The 19,696-nt window shown below is 42.8% G+C and overlaps 1 protein-coding gene across 4 annotated transcripts in view; it reads right to left on the bottom strand.

Moving 5' to 3' along the window:
• The window catches only part of TET1 (tet methylcytosine dioxygenase 1), a 112,762-nt gene extending 93,706 nt beyond the window's left edge, over positions 1-19,056 (bottom strand). For 3 of the 4 annotated variants that reach the window (XM_081157361.1, XM_081157360.1, XM_081157358.1), the window contains exons 1-2: positions 18,791-19,056; positions 9,570-11,578 (exon numbers count right to left, since the gene is read on the bottom strand). In XM_081157361.1, coding sequence (XP_081013487.1) covers positions 9,570-11,453 — 1,884 coding nt within the window. In that variant the 5' untranslated portion in view covers positions 11,454-11,578; positions 18,791-19,056. Of the gene's footprint in view, positions 1-9,569; positions 11,579-12,853; positions 12,990-18,790 lie in introns of all 4 variants that reach the window. The other variant, XM_081157359.1, reaches the window with a different exon arrangement.
• Between the last annotated feature and the right edge of the window lie 640 nt (positions 19,057-19,696).

Consider the following 19,696-nt stretch of genomic DNA (forward strand, 5'->3'; position numbering starts at 1 on the left):
GTATCCTTCTAGAATTGTTTTTCCAAATTCCATTTACAATTAGAAAAATACATGACTTTGAGCTTTCATGCTCCTTTTCGTTTAAAATTCTGAGTTGTCCCAAACTTTGAAATAACTAAATCACAAATACATATGGCAGTAATTTTAAACAACATAAGGAACAACTTTTTTTTTGGCTAATCCTCACCCAAGGATATTTTTTCCCACTGATTTTTAAGAGAGGATGGAAGGGAGGGGGGCAGAGGAGAGAGACAGACATCAATTGGTTGCGTCCCGAATGTGTTCTGCCTGGGGCCAGGGTTTGAACCTGCAACCCAGGTAATGTGCCCTTGACTGGATTTGAACCCACAACCTTTTGGTGCTCGGGCTGATGCTCTAACCACTGAGTAACACCAGCCAGGGCATAAGCAACAACTTTTTAACACATTTTTAAAGCACTCTGCACTTTCCTAAAAACCTTCTTCTCAAGTCTTCTATTTGAATTTCTGTTACAGTTATCCCATGATCCTATTGTCTTTGGTACTTGAAAATGACAGGTACAGAGTAAACCCTAAAATGTTTTAGGTTACTAGCTGCTAAGATGATGTATTAAATACATATGGGATACAACTTTTTTAAGAGCCATTGGTATGTGAGAAATAGACTAAACCTTACATTTTTCTATAGGATTTCACTCATTCATTCATTCATTGAGTCATCTGTTCAGCAAACATTTGTTGAGCACCCTGTAGGTCCGGGGGCTTGGGCTTTGGAAGTAATTTAAACATCTCATTTCTTACTGCTTTCTCTACGGAACATCATGCCCTTGCTTTAAAAACAGTGACTCATTATTAGTGGGACATAATTAAATCAGAAAAGGGCAAGATTTCTCTTTTGTTGCTTTCATAACAGACAGGAAAAGCAGATGATAATTAGCCAAGACTCTGGATATTCATGACTTGACCACTGAGTCTTATTGTCAAGGTAATGATGTGAATTGTTTAGATTAGTTTGGTTTATTTGCTAGTTGTATCATTTTTAGTATGATTTTAACACAAAAAGACAAGATCCAGCCTTCTCTCCTTCCTGGTATCTATGCTGCATCCATCAGAGAGCCACAATGACTGGCTACTTTATAAGGAGAATGACTTTTGAAGCTTTGAAACCATCGACTCATGAAATACTACTTGGAAATGAAAAACAAAGAGGATGAGCAACAAAAAGATGTGGAATTAAACTCCATAGCAAAATAAACAAGCACCACACTATGGTGCTCACTATTACATAATAGTATAACTTAGATTATGCTGACACTAGATAAAGGTGCTAACCAGTGTCAAACATTTATTTCCTGGGAAATATGATATACACAAAATGGCTAGGTAAGATTTGAACCCTAGTAACAAGATTCCAGAAATTAATACCCACGGGTAAGAATCAGTCAAGATCAGCATGGTTTTGTTAACATACTTGGGATTTACACATGCAAGGATCCTGGACCCCAAAGGCTTTTACTTTTTTCTTATGGTCAGCTCTGCGGCTAGGTATGCTACTGAAGTCTCAATAGTGATCCAAAGAGATTCCTTAAAGGCATACTTAAGGACATATAACATCTGCCCTCAATTGAAGCAGTTGGTAGCAAAAATTTGTTCCATATGCCATATACAACATATGCCAAAATGAGATCCAGCTGTTTGAAAACACTAAGAAACGCAGTGGCCAGGAGAGGCTTGTCCCACCCCCACGCCCACTAAAATGCATAAAATAAAACAAGTATGTCAACCAATTCTGAAATAACATAACTGGAACTAGACTGTTATCACATTTTCCATAAGATGGTGGACAGTCAGTGGTTCAGTCTGTATCATATAATATTACTTGTAGCTTTTTGAACACAAAATAAGTAGCTATTACTATTTTTCCAGGTGGAATTTGCATTAGCTGAGAAGGTAGCTTGGTAATAAACAGCAAACTTTACAGTGTTGTCTAGTACACTACTATTTAACCAATATATAATAACCCTTTAATATTTTAGGGGGGGAAATAAAATTAACTAGAATAAATATGAGAGTTTGTTTCACTTTGGCCATAAACTGCTCATTTAGTCATTCAATTAATGTTAATTAAATGTGTTATACTATACCAAAGCATCAACCTAAAGGTATATAATGCAATATCCCACCTCAGAAGCATATGGACAAACTACATTTTGTTTTCTTCTATTATTTATTATGTACTAAAAATTACTTGTGAAAGTGTAGCCTGGCCAAAGCACCTACTATCTAAACATCCCCCCCCCCCACCACCAGCTTTATTTCTGTCCCTATTTAAACAACAAGGTAATGCATACATCTCAAAATGCTCAGTTACAAATGCACATGAGGAATGCATAGCCAAGAACAAATTCCTGGATGACTACGAATTACAAAGTTAGTGGTTTTAATTATCTGTACTTCTGAATGTGAAGAGCACTGAAATGAGCTTGGCAGACGAGTAACATTTTATCCCTTGGCCAAAAGATATCTCTTGATGTGTTTTGGAATACTTTGACAGAAATTTTGATATAAAAAATATCAAATACTTAGGAATAAAACTAATGAAATGACTGACTTCATGTTGAAAATTACATTATTGAAAAAAAATTAAATAAGACTTACATAAATAAAAATATACCATGACTTGTATATCTATACTTCAATTTAAAATGAAGAGATAAATTTAAAATTTTAAAGTGTGTGTGTATATATATATACATGCACACACACACACATACACCATGGTCATCAACTGGAAGATTCAATGTTGTAAAACTGTCAATCTCTTCAAATAAATGTATAGATTCAACATAATCGCAATAAAAATCTCAGCAGAGTATTTTGGTGAAAATTTACAAGCTGAAAATTTTAATGAAAATGCAAAGAACAGGCATAGCCAGTTTGGCTCAGTGGTTAAAGCATCGCCTGCAGACTGAAGGGTCCGGGGTTCGATTCCAGCCAAAGGCACGTACCTGGGTTGCAGGCTCGATCCCCCACCTCCGTCTGGGCACGTGAGGCAACCAATCAATGTGTCTTTTTCACATCGCTGTTTCCCTCTCTCTTTCTCTCTCTGCAAAATATCTTCAGATAAGGATTTTTTTAAAAAATGCGCCCGGCCAGGCGTGGCTCAGAGGTTGAGCATCGACCTAGGATCCAGGCGATCGGGGTTCAATTACCGGTCAGGGCACATGCCTGGGTTGCGGGCTTGATCCCCAGCCCAGGGTGTGCAGGAGGCAGCCAATCAATGACTCTCTCATCATTCATGTTTCTATCTCTCTCTCTCCTTCTCCCTTCCTCTCTGAAATCAATAAAGATATATTTTAAAAAATTAAATTTAAAAAATGCAAAGAACAACAACAAAATAGTCCAAATCAATATTGAAGAACAAAGCTGAAGGACTTATACTACCCATTAGTGAGAGCAGTTACAAAGCCTAGTAAATAAAGACAATATAGACACAAAGATAGACAAAAAGGCGAAAGAAACAGAGTCTAGAAACAGATCCAGAACTAATCAATGACCTGATTTATGACGAAGCTCACATTGCAGTATCATGGGAAGGATGGTCATTTCAGTAACGGTGCTGGTCAAGTAGGTCCACATATGGAAAAGAATGAATCTTGTTTCCTGTCTCACACCATATACAAAAGTCAATTCCAGATATATTGTACATCTACATGTGAAGTTTTAAAAAATAACTTTTTAAGAAGAAAGCAAAACAGAACATCTTTATGACCTTGGAATTGGCAAAACAGAGGCAAATTTTTCTTAAACAGGATATAAAAAGCTATCATAAAGGAGAGGACTGGTAAACTGGACAACATTAAAGCTAAGAATTTCTGTTCATGAAAAAGCATGAATAAGGGGATGAGATAGCCTGGCCAGTGTGCCCAGAGGTTACAGGGTCCAATCCCCATCAGGGCGCATGCCCAGGTTGTGTTAAATGGGTCACAGCCGGGTGGCTCAGCTGATTGTAGTGTTGTCCATACACCAAAAGGTCACAGGTTTGATTCGTGGTCAGGACACTCTCTCTCTAAAAATCAATTTTTTAAACAAAAAAACAACCTTATCTTTGGGTGAGAATTAAATAGTTGAGGAGCTTCCTGGCCAAAATTTGGCACAATTTCAGCATCAAAATAAATAATGGTAATAAAGGATTATAACCTATTGAATACAATAAAAAAAACACAAGATCACACTGACATAATAGTAAGCAAGAAGGAAAAGCTCTTCCTTAAAGTTTAAGGCTAACCAATACATTTAGAAGAAATGATGGAAATAGAGATTTGGCAACCATCAGGCAAAAATCCCCAGTGAATGCTAAAACTAAGGAATGAAAGTTTGAGGGGCAAAATAAGTGATCTGCACTTGGCATGAGTATCAAAGTCATGCCCGGCAGGGCATGAATCAGCCCTTGAGCGTCGACCCAGGCGATAGGGGTTCGATTCCTGGTCAGGACACAAGCCCGAGTTGTGGGTTTGATCCCCAGTCGGGGGCATGCAGGGGGCTGCCAATCAATGACTCTCTCCATTGATGTTTCTCTCTCTCTCCCTTCCTCCCTCTGAAATCAATAAAGATATATATTTTTAAAAAGTATCAAAGTCATAAATGACAAAAATTGAGGAACTGTTTCAGACCAAAAATAAAAATAAAGGGTACACTGTATGATTCCATTTATATCAAACTCTAGATAATGCAAACTAATCTATAGTGAAGAAAGACAGTGTTTGCCTGAGGAGACAGGTTCAGGGAGGGGTGTAGGCACAAAGAAACTTTTGGGAGTGATAGGTTATGATGATTATGATTGTGGTAATGGTTACACTGTGCATATATATGTCATACTTATCAAATTGTACACTTTAAATATGTGCAGATTTTTCTATGTCAATTATATCTCAATATAGTTTTTAAAATTTGAGGAACTGTTCCAGATTAAAGGAGGCCAAGGAGACATTTTCTTATAGGTGAAATATGAAATATGAATAGTCTATGGGTTAGATAATAATGGTTCATTGTTAATTTTCTAATTTTGATAATATAAAAGAATATCCTTGTTTTTTAGGAAATACACTATTTAATTTAGTGTGTAGGGATAAAGGAATACCATGTCTGTGGCTTACCCTCAGTTGGTTCTGGGAAAAAAATAAGAGAGCTGAGACAGTAAGACAGAGGGGAGATGAAAAGAGATAAATCAGCCCTGGCTGATGTGGCTTAATGGTTAGTGTCCGCCCACCCACCAAAGGCTCAGTGGGTTCAACTCCTGGTCAAGAGCACATACCTGGGTTGCAGGTTCAATCCCCAGCACAGGTCAGGGGGCATGTGAGAGGCAACCAATCGATGTGTCTGCCTCTGTCACATCACTGTTTCCCTCTGTCTCTCCCCCTCCTTCCCTCCCTCCCTTCCACTCTCTCTAAAAAGAAAGAAAAAAAAAAATCAATAGAAAAATATCCTCAGGTGAGGATTAACAATAAATAAATAAGAGATAAAGTAATATGCTGTTAAAATTTTATTATTTGACTGAAAGACATACTAAATTCTCTGTATTCCTCTTGTAACTTTTCTGTGAATCTGAATTATGTGAAAATGAAAGATTTTTTTTAAAAATGAAATACATGGTGTTTAGGAGATTATGACCAACAGCCAAAGTCATTCATCCATCAACAAATATTGTTTTTCTCACACTGACAGAACTTGACAACAGTGGCCACTTGCTTGACAGAGCAAGTGTGTGTGTGTGTGTATATATATATACATATATATATATGTATATATATGTATATATATATATATATATATATATATATGCCACACACCAACATCTAAACTTATAAACCTGATTATTTGAGTTGTAAACATATTCTCTTTTCATTTAACTAACAAGTATTTATTGAGTACTTATCACTGTACCAGCCCAGAAAGGCACTAGAAAAACAGTGCCTTGGTAAGAAACCTGGAAAACACAAATATATAGTTGTGACACAGTGAGGTGTGAATGAATGCCTGGAGTCTTGTTAGACAAGGAAAGAAAGATGTACCAGGAGCATGGGCAGGAAGATGCATGGTGACCTTGGGAAACTACAAGTAGCCAGATACTGCTGAAACTTCAAGTATAATGTGAGAAGTGACAGCAAACGAGAGAAGAGGTTAGTTGTGCCAAGATCTTAAGGGCCTTGTGTTCCATGCTAACAAATCTAGGTTTCATCCCTAATTGGAAGGCACTAAAAGTTTTGCTCTATTTTCTTTTGTTTTGTGAGATATATCATTCATATAGAAAAGCACTACATGTATTTAAGTAAGAGAATCAGGGTTTCAGAAAAAACTTGAACTACACTCATGAGAGCTTGTTGTTCAACATCCCTGACTTTCCTGCTGGCTGGTTCACTCACAACTATACCACACACACATAGCCCGTCCCGTGCACAACCCAGAGTCCAAGTGCAATAAATACTTGCTGATAATAAAGAAAACACTGAAATTGTTCCAGTAAGAGGTAAAGACCTCAATTATAGGAGTGGCCAAGAAAATCGAGAGGTAGAAGTGCTCACATCTTGTAGCACAAGAAAATCAAGAAGGAGTGGAAGGCCTCAAAGATGACTGAATTATCCACTTTGGGTGACCATAAAGGTAAGCTATTGCACCAAGTATGTAATTCAAGACGAGTAGCAAGTTTAGGAAAGAAGAGAACAAATTTGTTTATACCTATTAGAGATAGAACATCTTTGGCAGTGATGTCAGTTGGCAATATTACAAAACAGGAGCTTACAAGGGAGGTCTCTCTGCTGAAGACATTGCTATGTGTTTCAGATGTATGTTTGTAAAACCTTAAGTTACTGGCAACATTGTGATCAAATCTCATATCGTGAAGTTACTTGAGTAAGGTTTAAAATAAAATATTTTAGGAACATCTTAAATGCCCATCAATGCGTTTGGTTAAATGTCTGATCTTTGGTTTGCAATGGCTCAGTCAAATAGGAAGTCAGCATTTTTAGACAGATCATTTAAGTCAAGAATGAAATAGAAAAAGATTAACTGAATTTAAGTTCTCAGTACTTTTATATGAGAAGGAAAAATGGATCTTTGCAGATGTAATTAGTTAAGATAAGGTCATACTGAAGTATGGTGGGCCCCTAATCCAATATGACTGGTGTCCTTACAAAAAGGACACATTTGGACATAAATATGCATGCACAGGGACACTGCCATGTGAAGACTGGAGTTATGCTGCTACAAGCCAAGGAACTACCAGAAGCTGGGAGAGACAAGCCTAGAACAGATCCTTCCCCAGCACCCTCACAGGGAGCATGGCTCTGCCATTGTGATCTCAGAATTCTGGTCTCCAGAACTGTGAGACAATCTATTTCTTTGCCTCTAGTTTGTGGTACTTTGTTATGGCAGCCCTAGGAAACCAATACACATGTAGAAAAGCTAGGCTACTGCAAAAAGAATCTGCCCACAGCAGTATTATAGAATCGCACCCCTGAAACTGAGATAATTTTATTAACCAATGTCATCCCAATAAATTTAAAAAAAGAATTTGTCTACAGTATAACAATGTAATGCCTGAGACTCTGTTCCACTCAAAGGGAAAGAATTAAAAATATGAAACAAAGCTCGCCACCAGCCTTTTATAACCACTCCATAAAGCATGACTCCCCCCCCCCCCTTTGGTGGGAGTGTTTTGGGAGGACAGTTTGACAGTATCTATCAATAAAGTACACATACCTTTTGACAGAAATTTCATTCATAGGACCTGATCCTACATACATACCTGCATTAGATACAACCTAGCTTTTCTACAAGTCCTGGTCAGACTCTCCAGTTTTCCGAAAAGGACACCCACTCTAACTCCACACCCCAGGAATCTGCCCTTAAAGGGTGACTTAGTCAACGTATATTGATATTTGTCAGAGGAAGGAACATCAAACTCACTGCCACCCTATACTTAGCAACATTCATTTCGTTACAAGAAATAATATTGATGGAGGACTGCCTGGAAAATATGGCATTCAACCTTTCTTTTTAAAAGCAACCTTTTGAGTCAGCCAGACCCTAAGTTCCCAGTACTTTTAATCTATTCTACCATACCTGTAATAGACACAAAATGAATATTAACTTCAAGTGAGTGAGCTAAAAATCATAAAACACTATAATTGACAGGTATTTTAAAGGTCTGAAAAGCAAGTTTGCGTATTAACCAAGCTCCAAAAAATCCTTTAAATAAAGTCTAAGTCAACCAATACTTTTGCTATCTTAGGTTCATGAAATGTAATTATGAAGACTGAGGACTAATGTCTATTTATCATAGGGAATAGAGGATTCCCTAAATCAGGGAAGGGCAAAAGAGACGGAATCCCTCTGTGCTGCCCACACTAGCATGTAGTGGCTGGCTATTCAAGGTGCTATCCCACTACTGATCAGCACCAGAGTTTTGACCTGCTGGTTTCTGCCCTGGGCTGGTTCACCCCTTCTTAGGCAACCTGGTAGTCCCCCACTCCCGGGAGTCACCATATTGATGCTCAACTTAGTGCAGGCACTAGAGCCCAGCAGTCCTGGGCTCCAGAGATCCTCCTGCCTCAGCCTCCAGAGAAGCTGGGACTACAGGTGCACCAACTGTGCCAGGTTCAACTTCTAACTAATATTCAATCCCAACAACCTTGTGAGATATGTAGAGTAGGTAGACATCACCTACCAAAAATTGAGGAAAACTGTATTTTGTTAAAAGTCTAAGGCAAAATTTCAAGATTAAGAGTGCAGACAGTTTATTATTTCAAAGGAAGTTTAATTCAAGCCTTGGCCAGGTAGCTCAGTTGGTTAGAGCATCATCCCCTTCGCCAAGGTTGTGGGTTTGATCCCAGGTCAGGGTACACACAGGAATCAACCAATGAATTCATAAATGAGCGGAACAACAAATTGGTGTTTCTCTCTCTAAAAATCAATGAATAAAATTTTCTGTTAAGAAATAAAGGGTGGGGGCCTGGCTGGCGTGGCTCAGCGGGCTTGGACCTATGATCCAGTAGATTGCGGTTCAATTCCTGGTCAGGGCACTGCCCTGGTTTCAGGCCCAATCCCCAGTGTGCAGGAGGCAGCCAATCAATGACTCATCATTGATGTTTCTATCTCTCTCTCCCTCTCCCTTCCTCTCTCTGAAATCAATAAAGATATATTTTTAAAAAGAAAAAGAAAAAAGAGGGAGTCATAAAAAAAAAATTTAATTCCTCTAGTTTCTCAGGCAGCAAGAAAGTTCATGAATTGGTTCCACTCTTAATTTTTAAATTTGTAACTTCCAAAAAAGACAACCTAGCCAAATGAAGCATAGTGAAATATTTGCAAAATCACATTTCATACAATTTCCTTACTTTGTTCTAGTTTTCTGAAACAAATTCTAAAAATAAGTCATGTGTCACTGCACAAGACATACTACAGGTAGGTCCACAATTTCTTACAGATAACTTACAGCAACTTTTGACATCCCAGTAAAAGGGTACGATACTGAAGCAAACTGTCTCCACACAGATCACTCTATCAAGTCTCCCAGGCCCTTGATCATTTACTCACCTCCAAAGACATGATCACAGGTGGCTTTTTTTTCAGTTCCTCACATTTCCTCTTCTTACAGATCTGGTGGCTGTTCTTTCTGTTCTGGCAGTAAGTACATTCACCACAGTTGGCCTTCTGCTGGCATGGCCCACAGACCCCACATCGCTTCCGTTTCTTCTTTTCCAAAGTAGGTAGCAAAGTCGTGTAGGAAGGAGAAGAGGTGGTACTGGCAAGTGACACTGGCCCAGACACCACCGTGGTGTTGATCTCAGAGCTCCCTCCTTCCGATTTGCTGGGACTAGACGGGGAGTGTTGGGCAATGCCCTGTGAAGCATGGTAGAGTCCTTCTTCGGGGGCTAATGTGAACCCCTGTGTGTTAGCTAGTAGAAAGCTTATATGAACTTGCTTCTCATTTTCTATGTTGCCTGTAGTCATTACTGGAGGTTCAGGATTTATCTCTGAGTTTGACGGTGGTTGAGGAGTGTGACCTGAGCCCAAAGATGAAATCTGCATAGTATCCTGGACCTCAAGCCCATGTGAAACAGTGGTCTGGGGATCAGGACATTCTGGGAGAGGATTATAAGTAACAATTGGGTTTAGAGGAGCAGGAAGAAAGATAGGTGGGTCTGAGGCAGTACCAACATCCATACCAAGGATTTGTTGATTTAGAATAGCACCAATGACCTCTCCTTGGACTGAAATAGCACCAGAGTTCTCTGGTGGGTCTGGGTTCTCACCTACAGCCTCTCCATGAACTGGGTTAGCACCAGGAACTTCCCACTGATGTGGGACAGCACTAAAGACCTGTCCTAAGACAGGGGTATTATCAGGAATGTCCTGCTGATCTGAAGTACCTTTGAGTACCTCTAGATGATCTGGTTTAGCACCAAGGGTTCCTTGTTCTGAGCCTGCCAAGAGGAGTTTTAATAATGAGGTAGGATATATTGACCCACCAATAGACAAACAGTTTCTAAGGTCCAATTCAGGTACAACCTTATTAAAGCTGGAGGTGGGGCAGCAATCATGTTCACTTTTGATGGGATCCAGGTAAGAATCAGATAGCTTAAGAGACTTTACTCGTGAACCTAAATCTTCTAATTGAATGCTGGTGTTTTCTTCAGAGGTAACTTTGAGGGCTGCTCTTTGGAGCAAAGGAGCACACAGAGTGTCCTGAGCAAACATTCTAGGGAAATCACTGATATCATTCAATGTCTCTTTAGAGAATAGCCCGTCACCATGTGTCCCTTCCAATGCCCCAGAAAGGATCTCTGTTGCAGGGCCACTGTGAGTGGGAAAAGTTATTTTGGAATCCTCAACCCTTTGGGACCAAGACTGGGTTGTCCCTTGGCTCTCACCTTTAATTAAAGATACATTTTGTATGCCAATTAGATTCTCTGTATGAGGAGGGGTTGGGGGGTCTTGTGTTGGGACAGAATCATTCTCTGAGTGCTTGACTTCTGTATTAGTAAGTACCTTATAATCACACTCACGTTGTTTTTCTAAATTCTTAGGAGGTGAAACTTTCTTGGGTTTGGCTATGATTACTGGGGGTTGGGAGAGTCGCCTGCTAAGAGAGGACCGTCGGAGAGTCATTGTAAACCCATTGCAAGTTAAGGACTCCGGGTTCTGAAGAAGAGCCTCAGCCCTCTCCAGATTCATTCGTGCTGCTCCAGCTCTTGTCAGAAGGCTTCTGACTGGCATGGGTGGTGGTTTGGGTTCTGTTTTTTTCTTAACATCTCTTTCTTGAATTAATTGCTTTAGTTTTCCAGGGCTCATTGTCTTGACTGATGCCACATTTTTGTTGACTGGCTTGGGTGTCTTCTTCAGCTGACTGCTTTTCTTTTTGTTTAGATCGTCCCTCCTGACGAATCTGGAAGGCTTTGCATGGCGGGATCGAGACATAGCTATGGAGTAGGAGGAAAAAATGAAAGGGCACGGGGAACAGAGTCATTGGTCCTTCGGAAAGTCTCACTCTTGAGGAGAATCTGGATGCACCATGGTTGGGCTTACTCGCACAAGGTCTTGGTCTGAAATAACAAAAAACAACACGAAAACATTGAAGTTGAGTCTTTTTCCAATGCATTCTCCCACTTCAAACAGAACATTTATTACCAATTATTAATTAAAATTAGGGAACTCGAAATTTTTACTACAAAAGAAAAATATAATAGAAAAACCACTAAAGCATTCTTTAAACTCTAGAATCACAATAAAGCTCCTTTAGTTACTGTGATAACTGATTAAGTTGAGGAAGTTCTTTGAATAAGGTAAGCCTGGGGTTTCTTTATATCAGAAACCACACTATTGTTGTTACATGGAGTTTAAAGCTCAAATCCCAATCTTCACAAATTCAGGTACTTAAAAAATTATTTCCTGCCCAGCTGGCATGGCTCAGTGGTTGAGCATCGACCTAGGATCCAGCAGATCGAGGTTCGATTCCCGGTAAGGGCTCAATCCCCAGTGGGTGGCGTGCAGGGGGTAGTCGACCAATGACTCATCATTGATGTTTCTATCTCTCTCTCCCTCTCCTTTCCTCTCTCTGAAATCAATAAAGATATATCTTTTTAAAAAAAGTAATAAAGCCATGCACGGTTTGACTCAATGGTTAGAGAGTCAGCCCACGGAACAAAGGATCTCTGAATCAATTCCTGGTCAATGGTATGTACCTTGGTTGCAGGTTTGTTACCCAGACCTGTTTGGGGTGCATGTGGGAGGCAACCAATAGATGTGTCTCTCTCGCATCAATGTTTCTCTATCTCTCTCTCTTTCCCCCATCCTCCCTCCCTTTCACTCTCTCTAATAAATAAATAAATAATTTGAAATAAATGTCTTATTTAATTTTTTAAAAATATATATATCTTTATTGATTTCAGAAAGAGGAAGGCAGAGAGAAAGAGAGAGAGAGAGTTGAAACATCAATGATAAGAGTCAATGACTGGCTGCCTCTTGCACACCCCCGACTGGGGACCGAGCACGTAACCCAGAGGCATGTGCCCTGACCCGGAATCGAACTGCAGTCCCCTGGATCCTAGGTCGATGCTCAACCCCTGAGCCATACCCGGCCAGGCAAAAAAAATGTCTTATTTTAAAAATGTCATACAAGTCCTTTCTTTGGCGAAAAATATGTGGGATAGGCTTATTGTTTTAAATGTTATTACTTGGCAAAGTAAAAACTTGACAGCCCTCCATCATTCTGAAATTTTTCTTTTGTGTTTGCTGTACTGATCTGATTCAGGTAATCTTGGGATGCACTGGTTGGTTTAGTGCCTAGAGCCCCAGTCACAAAAGCCCTGAGTTTGTACCTGTGATCACCAGCTATGTCCTTCAGCAAACCACCTAACTGAGTCGAGGTTTCTGCATCTGAAATGAAGTTGTTTTGAGGCATCAATGGGCTCCTATAGGGAAAGCCTGGTGGCACTGGTTTCATCCTTGTGATATCTGAGGTTGAAGGGGGAAGTGGGGTAAGGTAGGGTAAGAAGAAAGCCTTTGGAAGTGTTGCAGACCTGGCTTCAGTTTCCAGCTCAGAAACATTACTAGCCATGTGATTCTGACAACTTCCTTGGTCTCTCTACAGCCTCAGTTTCCTTATATGTAATAGGATGAGAGCATAATGGTACCAGCCTCACTGGGTTATCATGGGCATACAATAAGATGTTATGTATAAGCTTAGCAAGGAGCTGGCAAGTACTACGTGTTTAATACATGGGAGCTTAAAAAAAAAAAAAAAAAGACTTTATAACTCCAAAATACAAAAAAATAAGAGAAAATAGGCTAAATGGTAGTTGTTGTTGTTATTATTATTATTATTATAGAACCAGTTTAACCCACAATCTGACATACCCTACCAAAGCAAGATCTAGTTCTTTTGTTTCTGTTCCCACCTAACACACTGTGGGCCACACACTGTAAGATCCCAGGGCACAACAGTTTAGAGTCAAAGCATTTTGCCTGTAAGAAAGGTTTTTTAAATAGACAGCAATGATAACATTACCACAAGGAAAGTAACATTTTGATAAATCTGTGCCAAATACAAACACTAGGCCAGATAATGCTTCACTTGAGTTCTTGGCATCTAAGCTTACTGTTTCCCCTTTTCTTTAACAACAACAACAAAAATGTTTTGGCTTGCACTAACTCTTTGCTTGTGAAAAACTTATATATTTTCTCCAAAGGCCATTGCTTTTTGTACCAACATTTTTAGAAAACAAAAGCCATTCCATTTGCAATCTCCAGAAAGTCAGCAATTTTCATTCCTTGTTGTTTTTTTTCAGATAATGAAAAGCAATCCATTCCATTCTTTAGAAATTCAACAATATTGGTATTAGCTTGCTTCATCTCTTGAATTGAGAATGCATTGCTAAAAAAAATTATTAGAAACATATAATCTAGGTATTATAATTAGCCATGATAATTAAAATTCATATATGAAGGCAAGTAATCTGGATATGCCAGAGAGTGTCATGGGATCTGCTTTTGAAAGTAGTTTATAAATCAATCTGTCTCTTATATATTCTTTTATTTTTAAATTGAAGTGCTTTAGAAATTCAGACTTGTAATTAAGATAATATTTACTGCTCAAACCTTATCTCCTGAAAAAAGAGCCTGACAAGGGAATGGAAAAGGTATGAGCAACATAGATTGGGAAGATGTGGCCTCTTTAAATGATAACAGCCTTTTTATGAGATCATGAAAGAGGCCAATGACCCCTGAAAAACCCAACTGCAGAGGAAAAATCACTGGGTACCACCCAGCCAAAGAAGCAGACAATCAGACACAAAATAAGGGCTCTCACAGGATTCTAATTTTATCACCCTTGGCTCTGCTAATGAAACATAACCTTCTTTAGTGATAAACCAAGTTATTCCCAGAGCCAAACTCTGGGAGGAGAGGCAGCAAGGTGTGTTTTTTTTTTAAATTTGGGGAGGAGGGACTGTACTTCATTCTATTAAATAGGTCCATATTTAAATATGGAGTTATCCCTACACATCTCCTTAAATTTATATTCCTTAATAATTTGTAAACATTAGTAAATGTTCCATTTTCTTTTTCTTTTTCTTTTTTTTTTTGGTGCTTTTATTTGTTATAGGATTCATACAAAAAAGTACATTTACAATTGAATACTAATTCCATTTTTCATTTCTGATGAAAACTGATATTTTAATTATTTTTCAAAATCAGTTTTTCTCTACCCTAGAGTATATTCAGGAGTCTGAATGCTACAGATAACTACAGGGTATCATGACCAAAGCAGAAAATAAGAGAACGGTGTCCGTGTTATTAAACATATATAGCAGGCTCATGAGGGGGAACCATATGCAATTAATTGATACTATCCTCTGAGTTATTTTTCTGGAGAAAACAAAATTAAACAAACAACCTCCCCTCACTCCAAAAATAAAATTGTGGGATGAAAAAAACATTACTTTTTTTCCCTTCTTATGTTTTTATTGATTTCAGAGAGAGGAAGGGAGAGGGAGAGTGAGATAGAAACATCAATGATGAGAGAGCATGGTGGATCGGCTGCCTCCTGCACGCCCCCTACTGGGGATCAAGCCCAAAACCCAGGCATGTGCTTCTAACAGGAATCCAATGGTGACTTCCAGGTTCATGGATCCACGCTCTACCACTGAGCAACACAGGCCAGACAAAAACATTACTTATTTAACCAATCTTTTCACCAGAGTGCATCAAGACCCTTAACCCACAATTTAAAATTTCCCCCCCTAAAACATCCTTGTGAAATAGAGGACTGGAATGTATGAGATCCAAACATTATGAGCCAAGAGATAAGAGGCCAACTCATAATTTGAAACATGAAATGCCACAATGCTAACACAAAGTAGAGAATATAAGGTTAAGGACAGACTGGAGAAGTGGCGAAGAACAGGCCCCAGGGTAAACATGACAAACTAGCCTGAGTAAGGATCTGCTCATTATTCACACATTATTTAAACTTACCTAACCAAATTGGTCAACAAACAGGATCCAATTTTACTTCAGTGTTATTTGAGCTTACTAAGTAATCACAGTCTTTCCCAAAACAGAGCCTCTTTTTTTTATTTTTTATAATTATTAAAATAATCAGCTTGCCTAGAAAATGAAAAGCTGACTTCCTAAATTGTATCAGTTGTCTGTAAAGGACAATATTGACAGCACCATGTCAAAAAGTCTTCTCCCCCCAATATTCCTCCCTCCTTCTGGATCTCCCAAAGTCCCCAGGGCAGGAAGTGGCTGAACTGATGTAACCATCAAGCCCGCATGTCAATTTAAAATTATTAAAATTATATTGCAGTGCTTCTCACCACCAGCAGTGGCCAAAAAAGTGGTGAGTTATTTGCATACATAGAGCTAGTGGCAAAAGCAATACTGATTTCATAGTCACTCCACTCAGCTCCTGGGAATGTAAAGGCTACTGCGCTTGACTGAGAAAGACAAGACTTAAAACATTTCCTTTTAAAAGGCACCACCTAGCTTAGTTTCCTCCAGTGACTAAGTTCTATGGCTCAAAGAGAGGAGGCGGGCGGGTTGCTGGCTGTTCCTAGAGAGTTCCTACCGCAGGAAGTATGAGAGGCCTCGCACGTGGAAGGGCCGTTCAAGGAACCTCACTAGCATGCCAGCCGACTTAGTCAAAGGCCCCTTCCATATGTAAAACACCCCTGCTGCCCTGCAGAGAGCGAGAAAAAAAAGGCCAAATAGGGCCACTGAGAAGGGAAGGGAGAAGTTAAAATGGAGATAGACTGGCCCTTCTAAAAACAAGAAAAGCATAAAACACATTGGGAAGAAGAGGAGAGGGCCTAAGAAAATGTCTACAAAGAAAAAAGGCAAGGCCCAAAGACAGAGAAAGGGAAATTTTTTAGTTAATAAGCTAGAATATTAAAAAGACAACTGGGGATCAAAACACTAAAGACCGAAGGTAGAACAACAGAGGAGGGGAAAAGAGAAATTTTAAGTATTCGGGGGGGGGGAGAGAGAGAGAGAGAGAGAGAGGGAGAAGAGGGTGGGGGAGGGGAGAGAAACCAGATAAAGAAGATTGGAGCAGGAAGAGAAAAGGAACAAAGGGCAGAGACCACGGAGACCCAAACCTCCAGCCCATCCACCCTGGAGACCCGAGCCGAGCGCCACGGCCACCTCTCATTAAAATGGTGCGCGCTGGGCCAGGGCTGTAAGTCTGAGCTACTCATCTTCTCAAGGAAAAAGGGCCGCTGGATGCTGACTCCCATATAGCTCGATTCTGAAGGTTAACTGAAATCATAACATGGCATTAAACACCGACGGAGGTGGGCAAACGACCTTATCAAAATACCCTAATTGCGGAGGGAAGGGACTTGGTTTTTAACCTGTGTAGCCAATACCAACAACATCAGGAAACGCGCCCAAAACTATGTTACGTAAATATAAGCAACACAGACTAATCTTCAAATATCTCCCTAATTTACACACCTATTTCCATGGTCCCCCCACCCCCACCCCCACCCCCCTGGTTTCATTGTAGCCATAAAGTCGTAATATGTCCCCAATAACTCTTGCCCAAACTGGCTAACAAGAGCCATTTCCAGATACTCTTTACCATCCTGAGGCCTAAGGAAGGCAACATTTTTATTTCTCTTTAGATGGTCGGGAGGGGGAGGGGTGAAGGATGAGCACATTCTGTTTCGGGGCGGACCCGAGGCTGCAGCCCCGAGCGCCGCCCTTCAGCCCGCCCCGGGGCGGCGCGCGGCGCACCCGGCGGACACGAGCTTCTGCGCTAATCTTCTCCTCACTCAAGACCTTGGGGCACTTTTCAAACATTTCTTCGTCAGTTGGCCATACCTCTAATGGGGTATGCGGCTCATTTTGCGCCGAGAGTGGGACCGGGCAGACGGGGTAGAGGCACTTGAGCGACCTGTGCAAGATGGGTCATCTGGAGGCAGGACGAGTCGGGGCGGGGGAGAGACTCCTAGATCAAGCCACATCTGTTCTCCTGGCGATACATTAATTTTCACCGGGTCAGAAATGCCCCATTGGGGTTCCCCATTCACGTGGAAAGGTCACTGGTACCGACCAGCCACTGCTTGACCACTTTTGCAGGACGACAGGGACCGCACGCAGCCTCTCTAGAAGCTAAATCGGTCGGCGGGGGTGGGGGGGTGAGAGACGGAGGGAGAGAGGAGAGGGGGAGACGGGAAGAGGGGAGGCAGGGCCAGGGCGGAGAGGAAGAGCGAGGGGGACCCCGCGGGGTCTCGCCGGGACAGCCCCGCAGCCGCCGCGGCCGGGTCTGCGCCTCACGTGCGGCCCCGCGGGCCGCGCACCCAGCTCGGCGCCCCTCCCACCCCAGGGCCCGCCCCGGGAGAACGCCCGAGAGGGGCTGAAGCGACGGCAATGCCAGTGCGTTTGGCGGCCGGGTGGCGCTCAAAAGAGTTCTTTAAAAGCCATTTTGACAAAACACTAGCTCCGGCGCCTGTTCCCGTCTTCCCGGGTCCGCGGAGCTCCAGGTCAACCGCTGACCGAAGTTTGCTCCAGAAGCCCCCCTCCCCGAAACGCGGCGGGAGGCGAGCGCCAAACGGCTTCCCAACGAGCCTGTCCCCCGTATCATGCCGGGGAGAGGTAGGGGTTCGCTTGAACCCCGGACACCCCGGGTTCCCCACCCAAAAAAGTGCCCTAACCCTCCCCTCTCCTTACCCCGAGGCGCCCCGACCTCCGATTCTCCTAAGAGGCGCCCGGTCGCCAGCAAGCTCAGGGATCCCTCCAGGCCACACTTGCCCTCCCCACCCCAGCGCGGTTTCCAGCCCAGCCCGGGGTCCGAGCCCGAGGCGCCCCAGCTGCCCAAGCTACCCCCACTTCGCCCCGCAGCCGGGCCTGGGGGGCTGACGGCCGCGATCCCGGGCCGGGGGCATTGTTTCCCACCCTCAACAAAAGCTCCCCAAGCGGCCCCGAGTAGGAGGTCGCGGCTGGGAGCCGGCCCACCCCTGCGGCCCGAGAGGACCCGCAGACTCCGAGCCCCGGCCCACGTCCAGCTGAGCAGAGCGCCGCCCCCGCACCCCCTTCCGGCCGCGGCGCGCGGGTCCCAGCGCCCCTGCGCTCTGCCGGGCTCCCCACTCAGGCTGGCCGGCCGGGCTCCGCGGGCAGCGCGCGCCCCGCCAGCGCCGAGCCCGCACCAGCCCTCGGGCAAACTTTCCAACTCGCGCTCGTCCCCACAACTTTTGAGCCCAGGGCCCCCGGCGGGCGCGAGGGGCGCCGACGGGCCCGGGACGGACACCTACCGGCTCCGGGCGCAGTCAGGGCGCGAGCCCCCGGGGTGGGCGGCTGCTCCCCAGAGGTCCACAGAGGAGAGGCAGGTAGGGCTGCATGGCTGAGGCGGGACAGGGGGGCGTCCGGGGGGGCAGACCCGGGAGCAGAGAGGCCAGCGGTGCGCGCACAAAGCGGTACCGGAGCGGTCTGCGCGGCCCCTCCCGCCAGGTCAGCCCCCCGGAGCTGCAGTATGTCCCCAGGGCAGACCTCAGGGAGCGGAGCTGGGGCTATGCCTCCGCTGGACCCTGCACCGCTGAGCGACAGGCAAAACATGAGCTGGATTTCCCCAAACTGGAGCTGGACTCCCCCCTCGACCCTTCCCCCTCCCCTCCGCCCTCCTCTCTTCCAACTTTTTTTTTTTTTTTTTTTTGAGGTCAAAGCAGAGTATTGGAGATGGAGAGCGGTGTCTAGTCGTTACCTTTTTTTCCGAGGTGCTCTCGAGCTGAGAGAAAAGTTTTAGGGTCTCTAAATTGAATGTGTGTAGATACAGAAGGGGGTGCCGGGTCAGAAATGACACCGCTGAGCTACACCTCGGTCGCTAGCAATGGGAAACTGCCCTCGACGCCAAAGACAGACGCCAGAAGAGGGCTGTGTCCCCTTGACTCATTGCTTGATGTCTGCAAAGGTATTCATAACGTTGTTGGTAGTTATTTGGCCCTGTGCCTTGACGGTGGTCTTACTCACGGAGTAAGAAATTAAGGTGCAGAAAGAAGGAAGTTCTCAGCATCAGAAGGAATAGCCACTGGCGTTATGCCACGATTAACACAGGGGCTTCGGAGTTTCTCCTGAGACCTTCGGTGGCTGTTGCTTCCTCCAGCGGTCGGTCATTACACAGACAGGGGAGTCTGACCTCTAAAAGGGTCACAGTGGTAAGGAAA

The sequence above is a fragment of the Miniopterus schreibersii genome (genome assembly GCF_964146895.1).
Source record: "Miniopterus schreibersii genome assembly, chromosome: 14".
NCBI classification, from domain to species: Eukaryota; Metazoa; Chordata; class Mammalia; order Chiroptera; family Miniopteridae; genus Miniopterus; species Miniopterus schreibersii.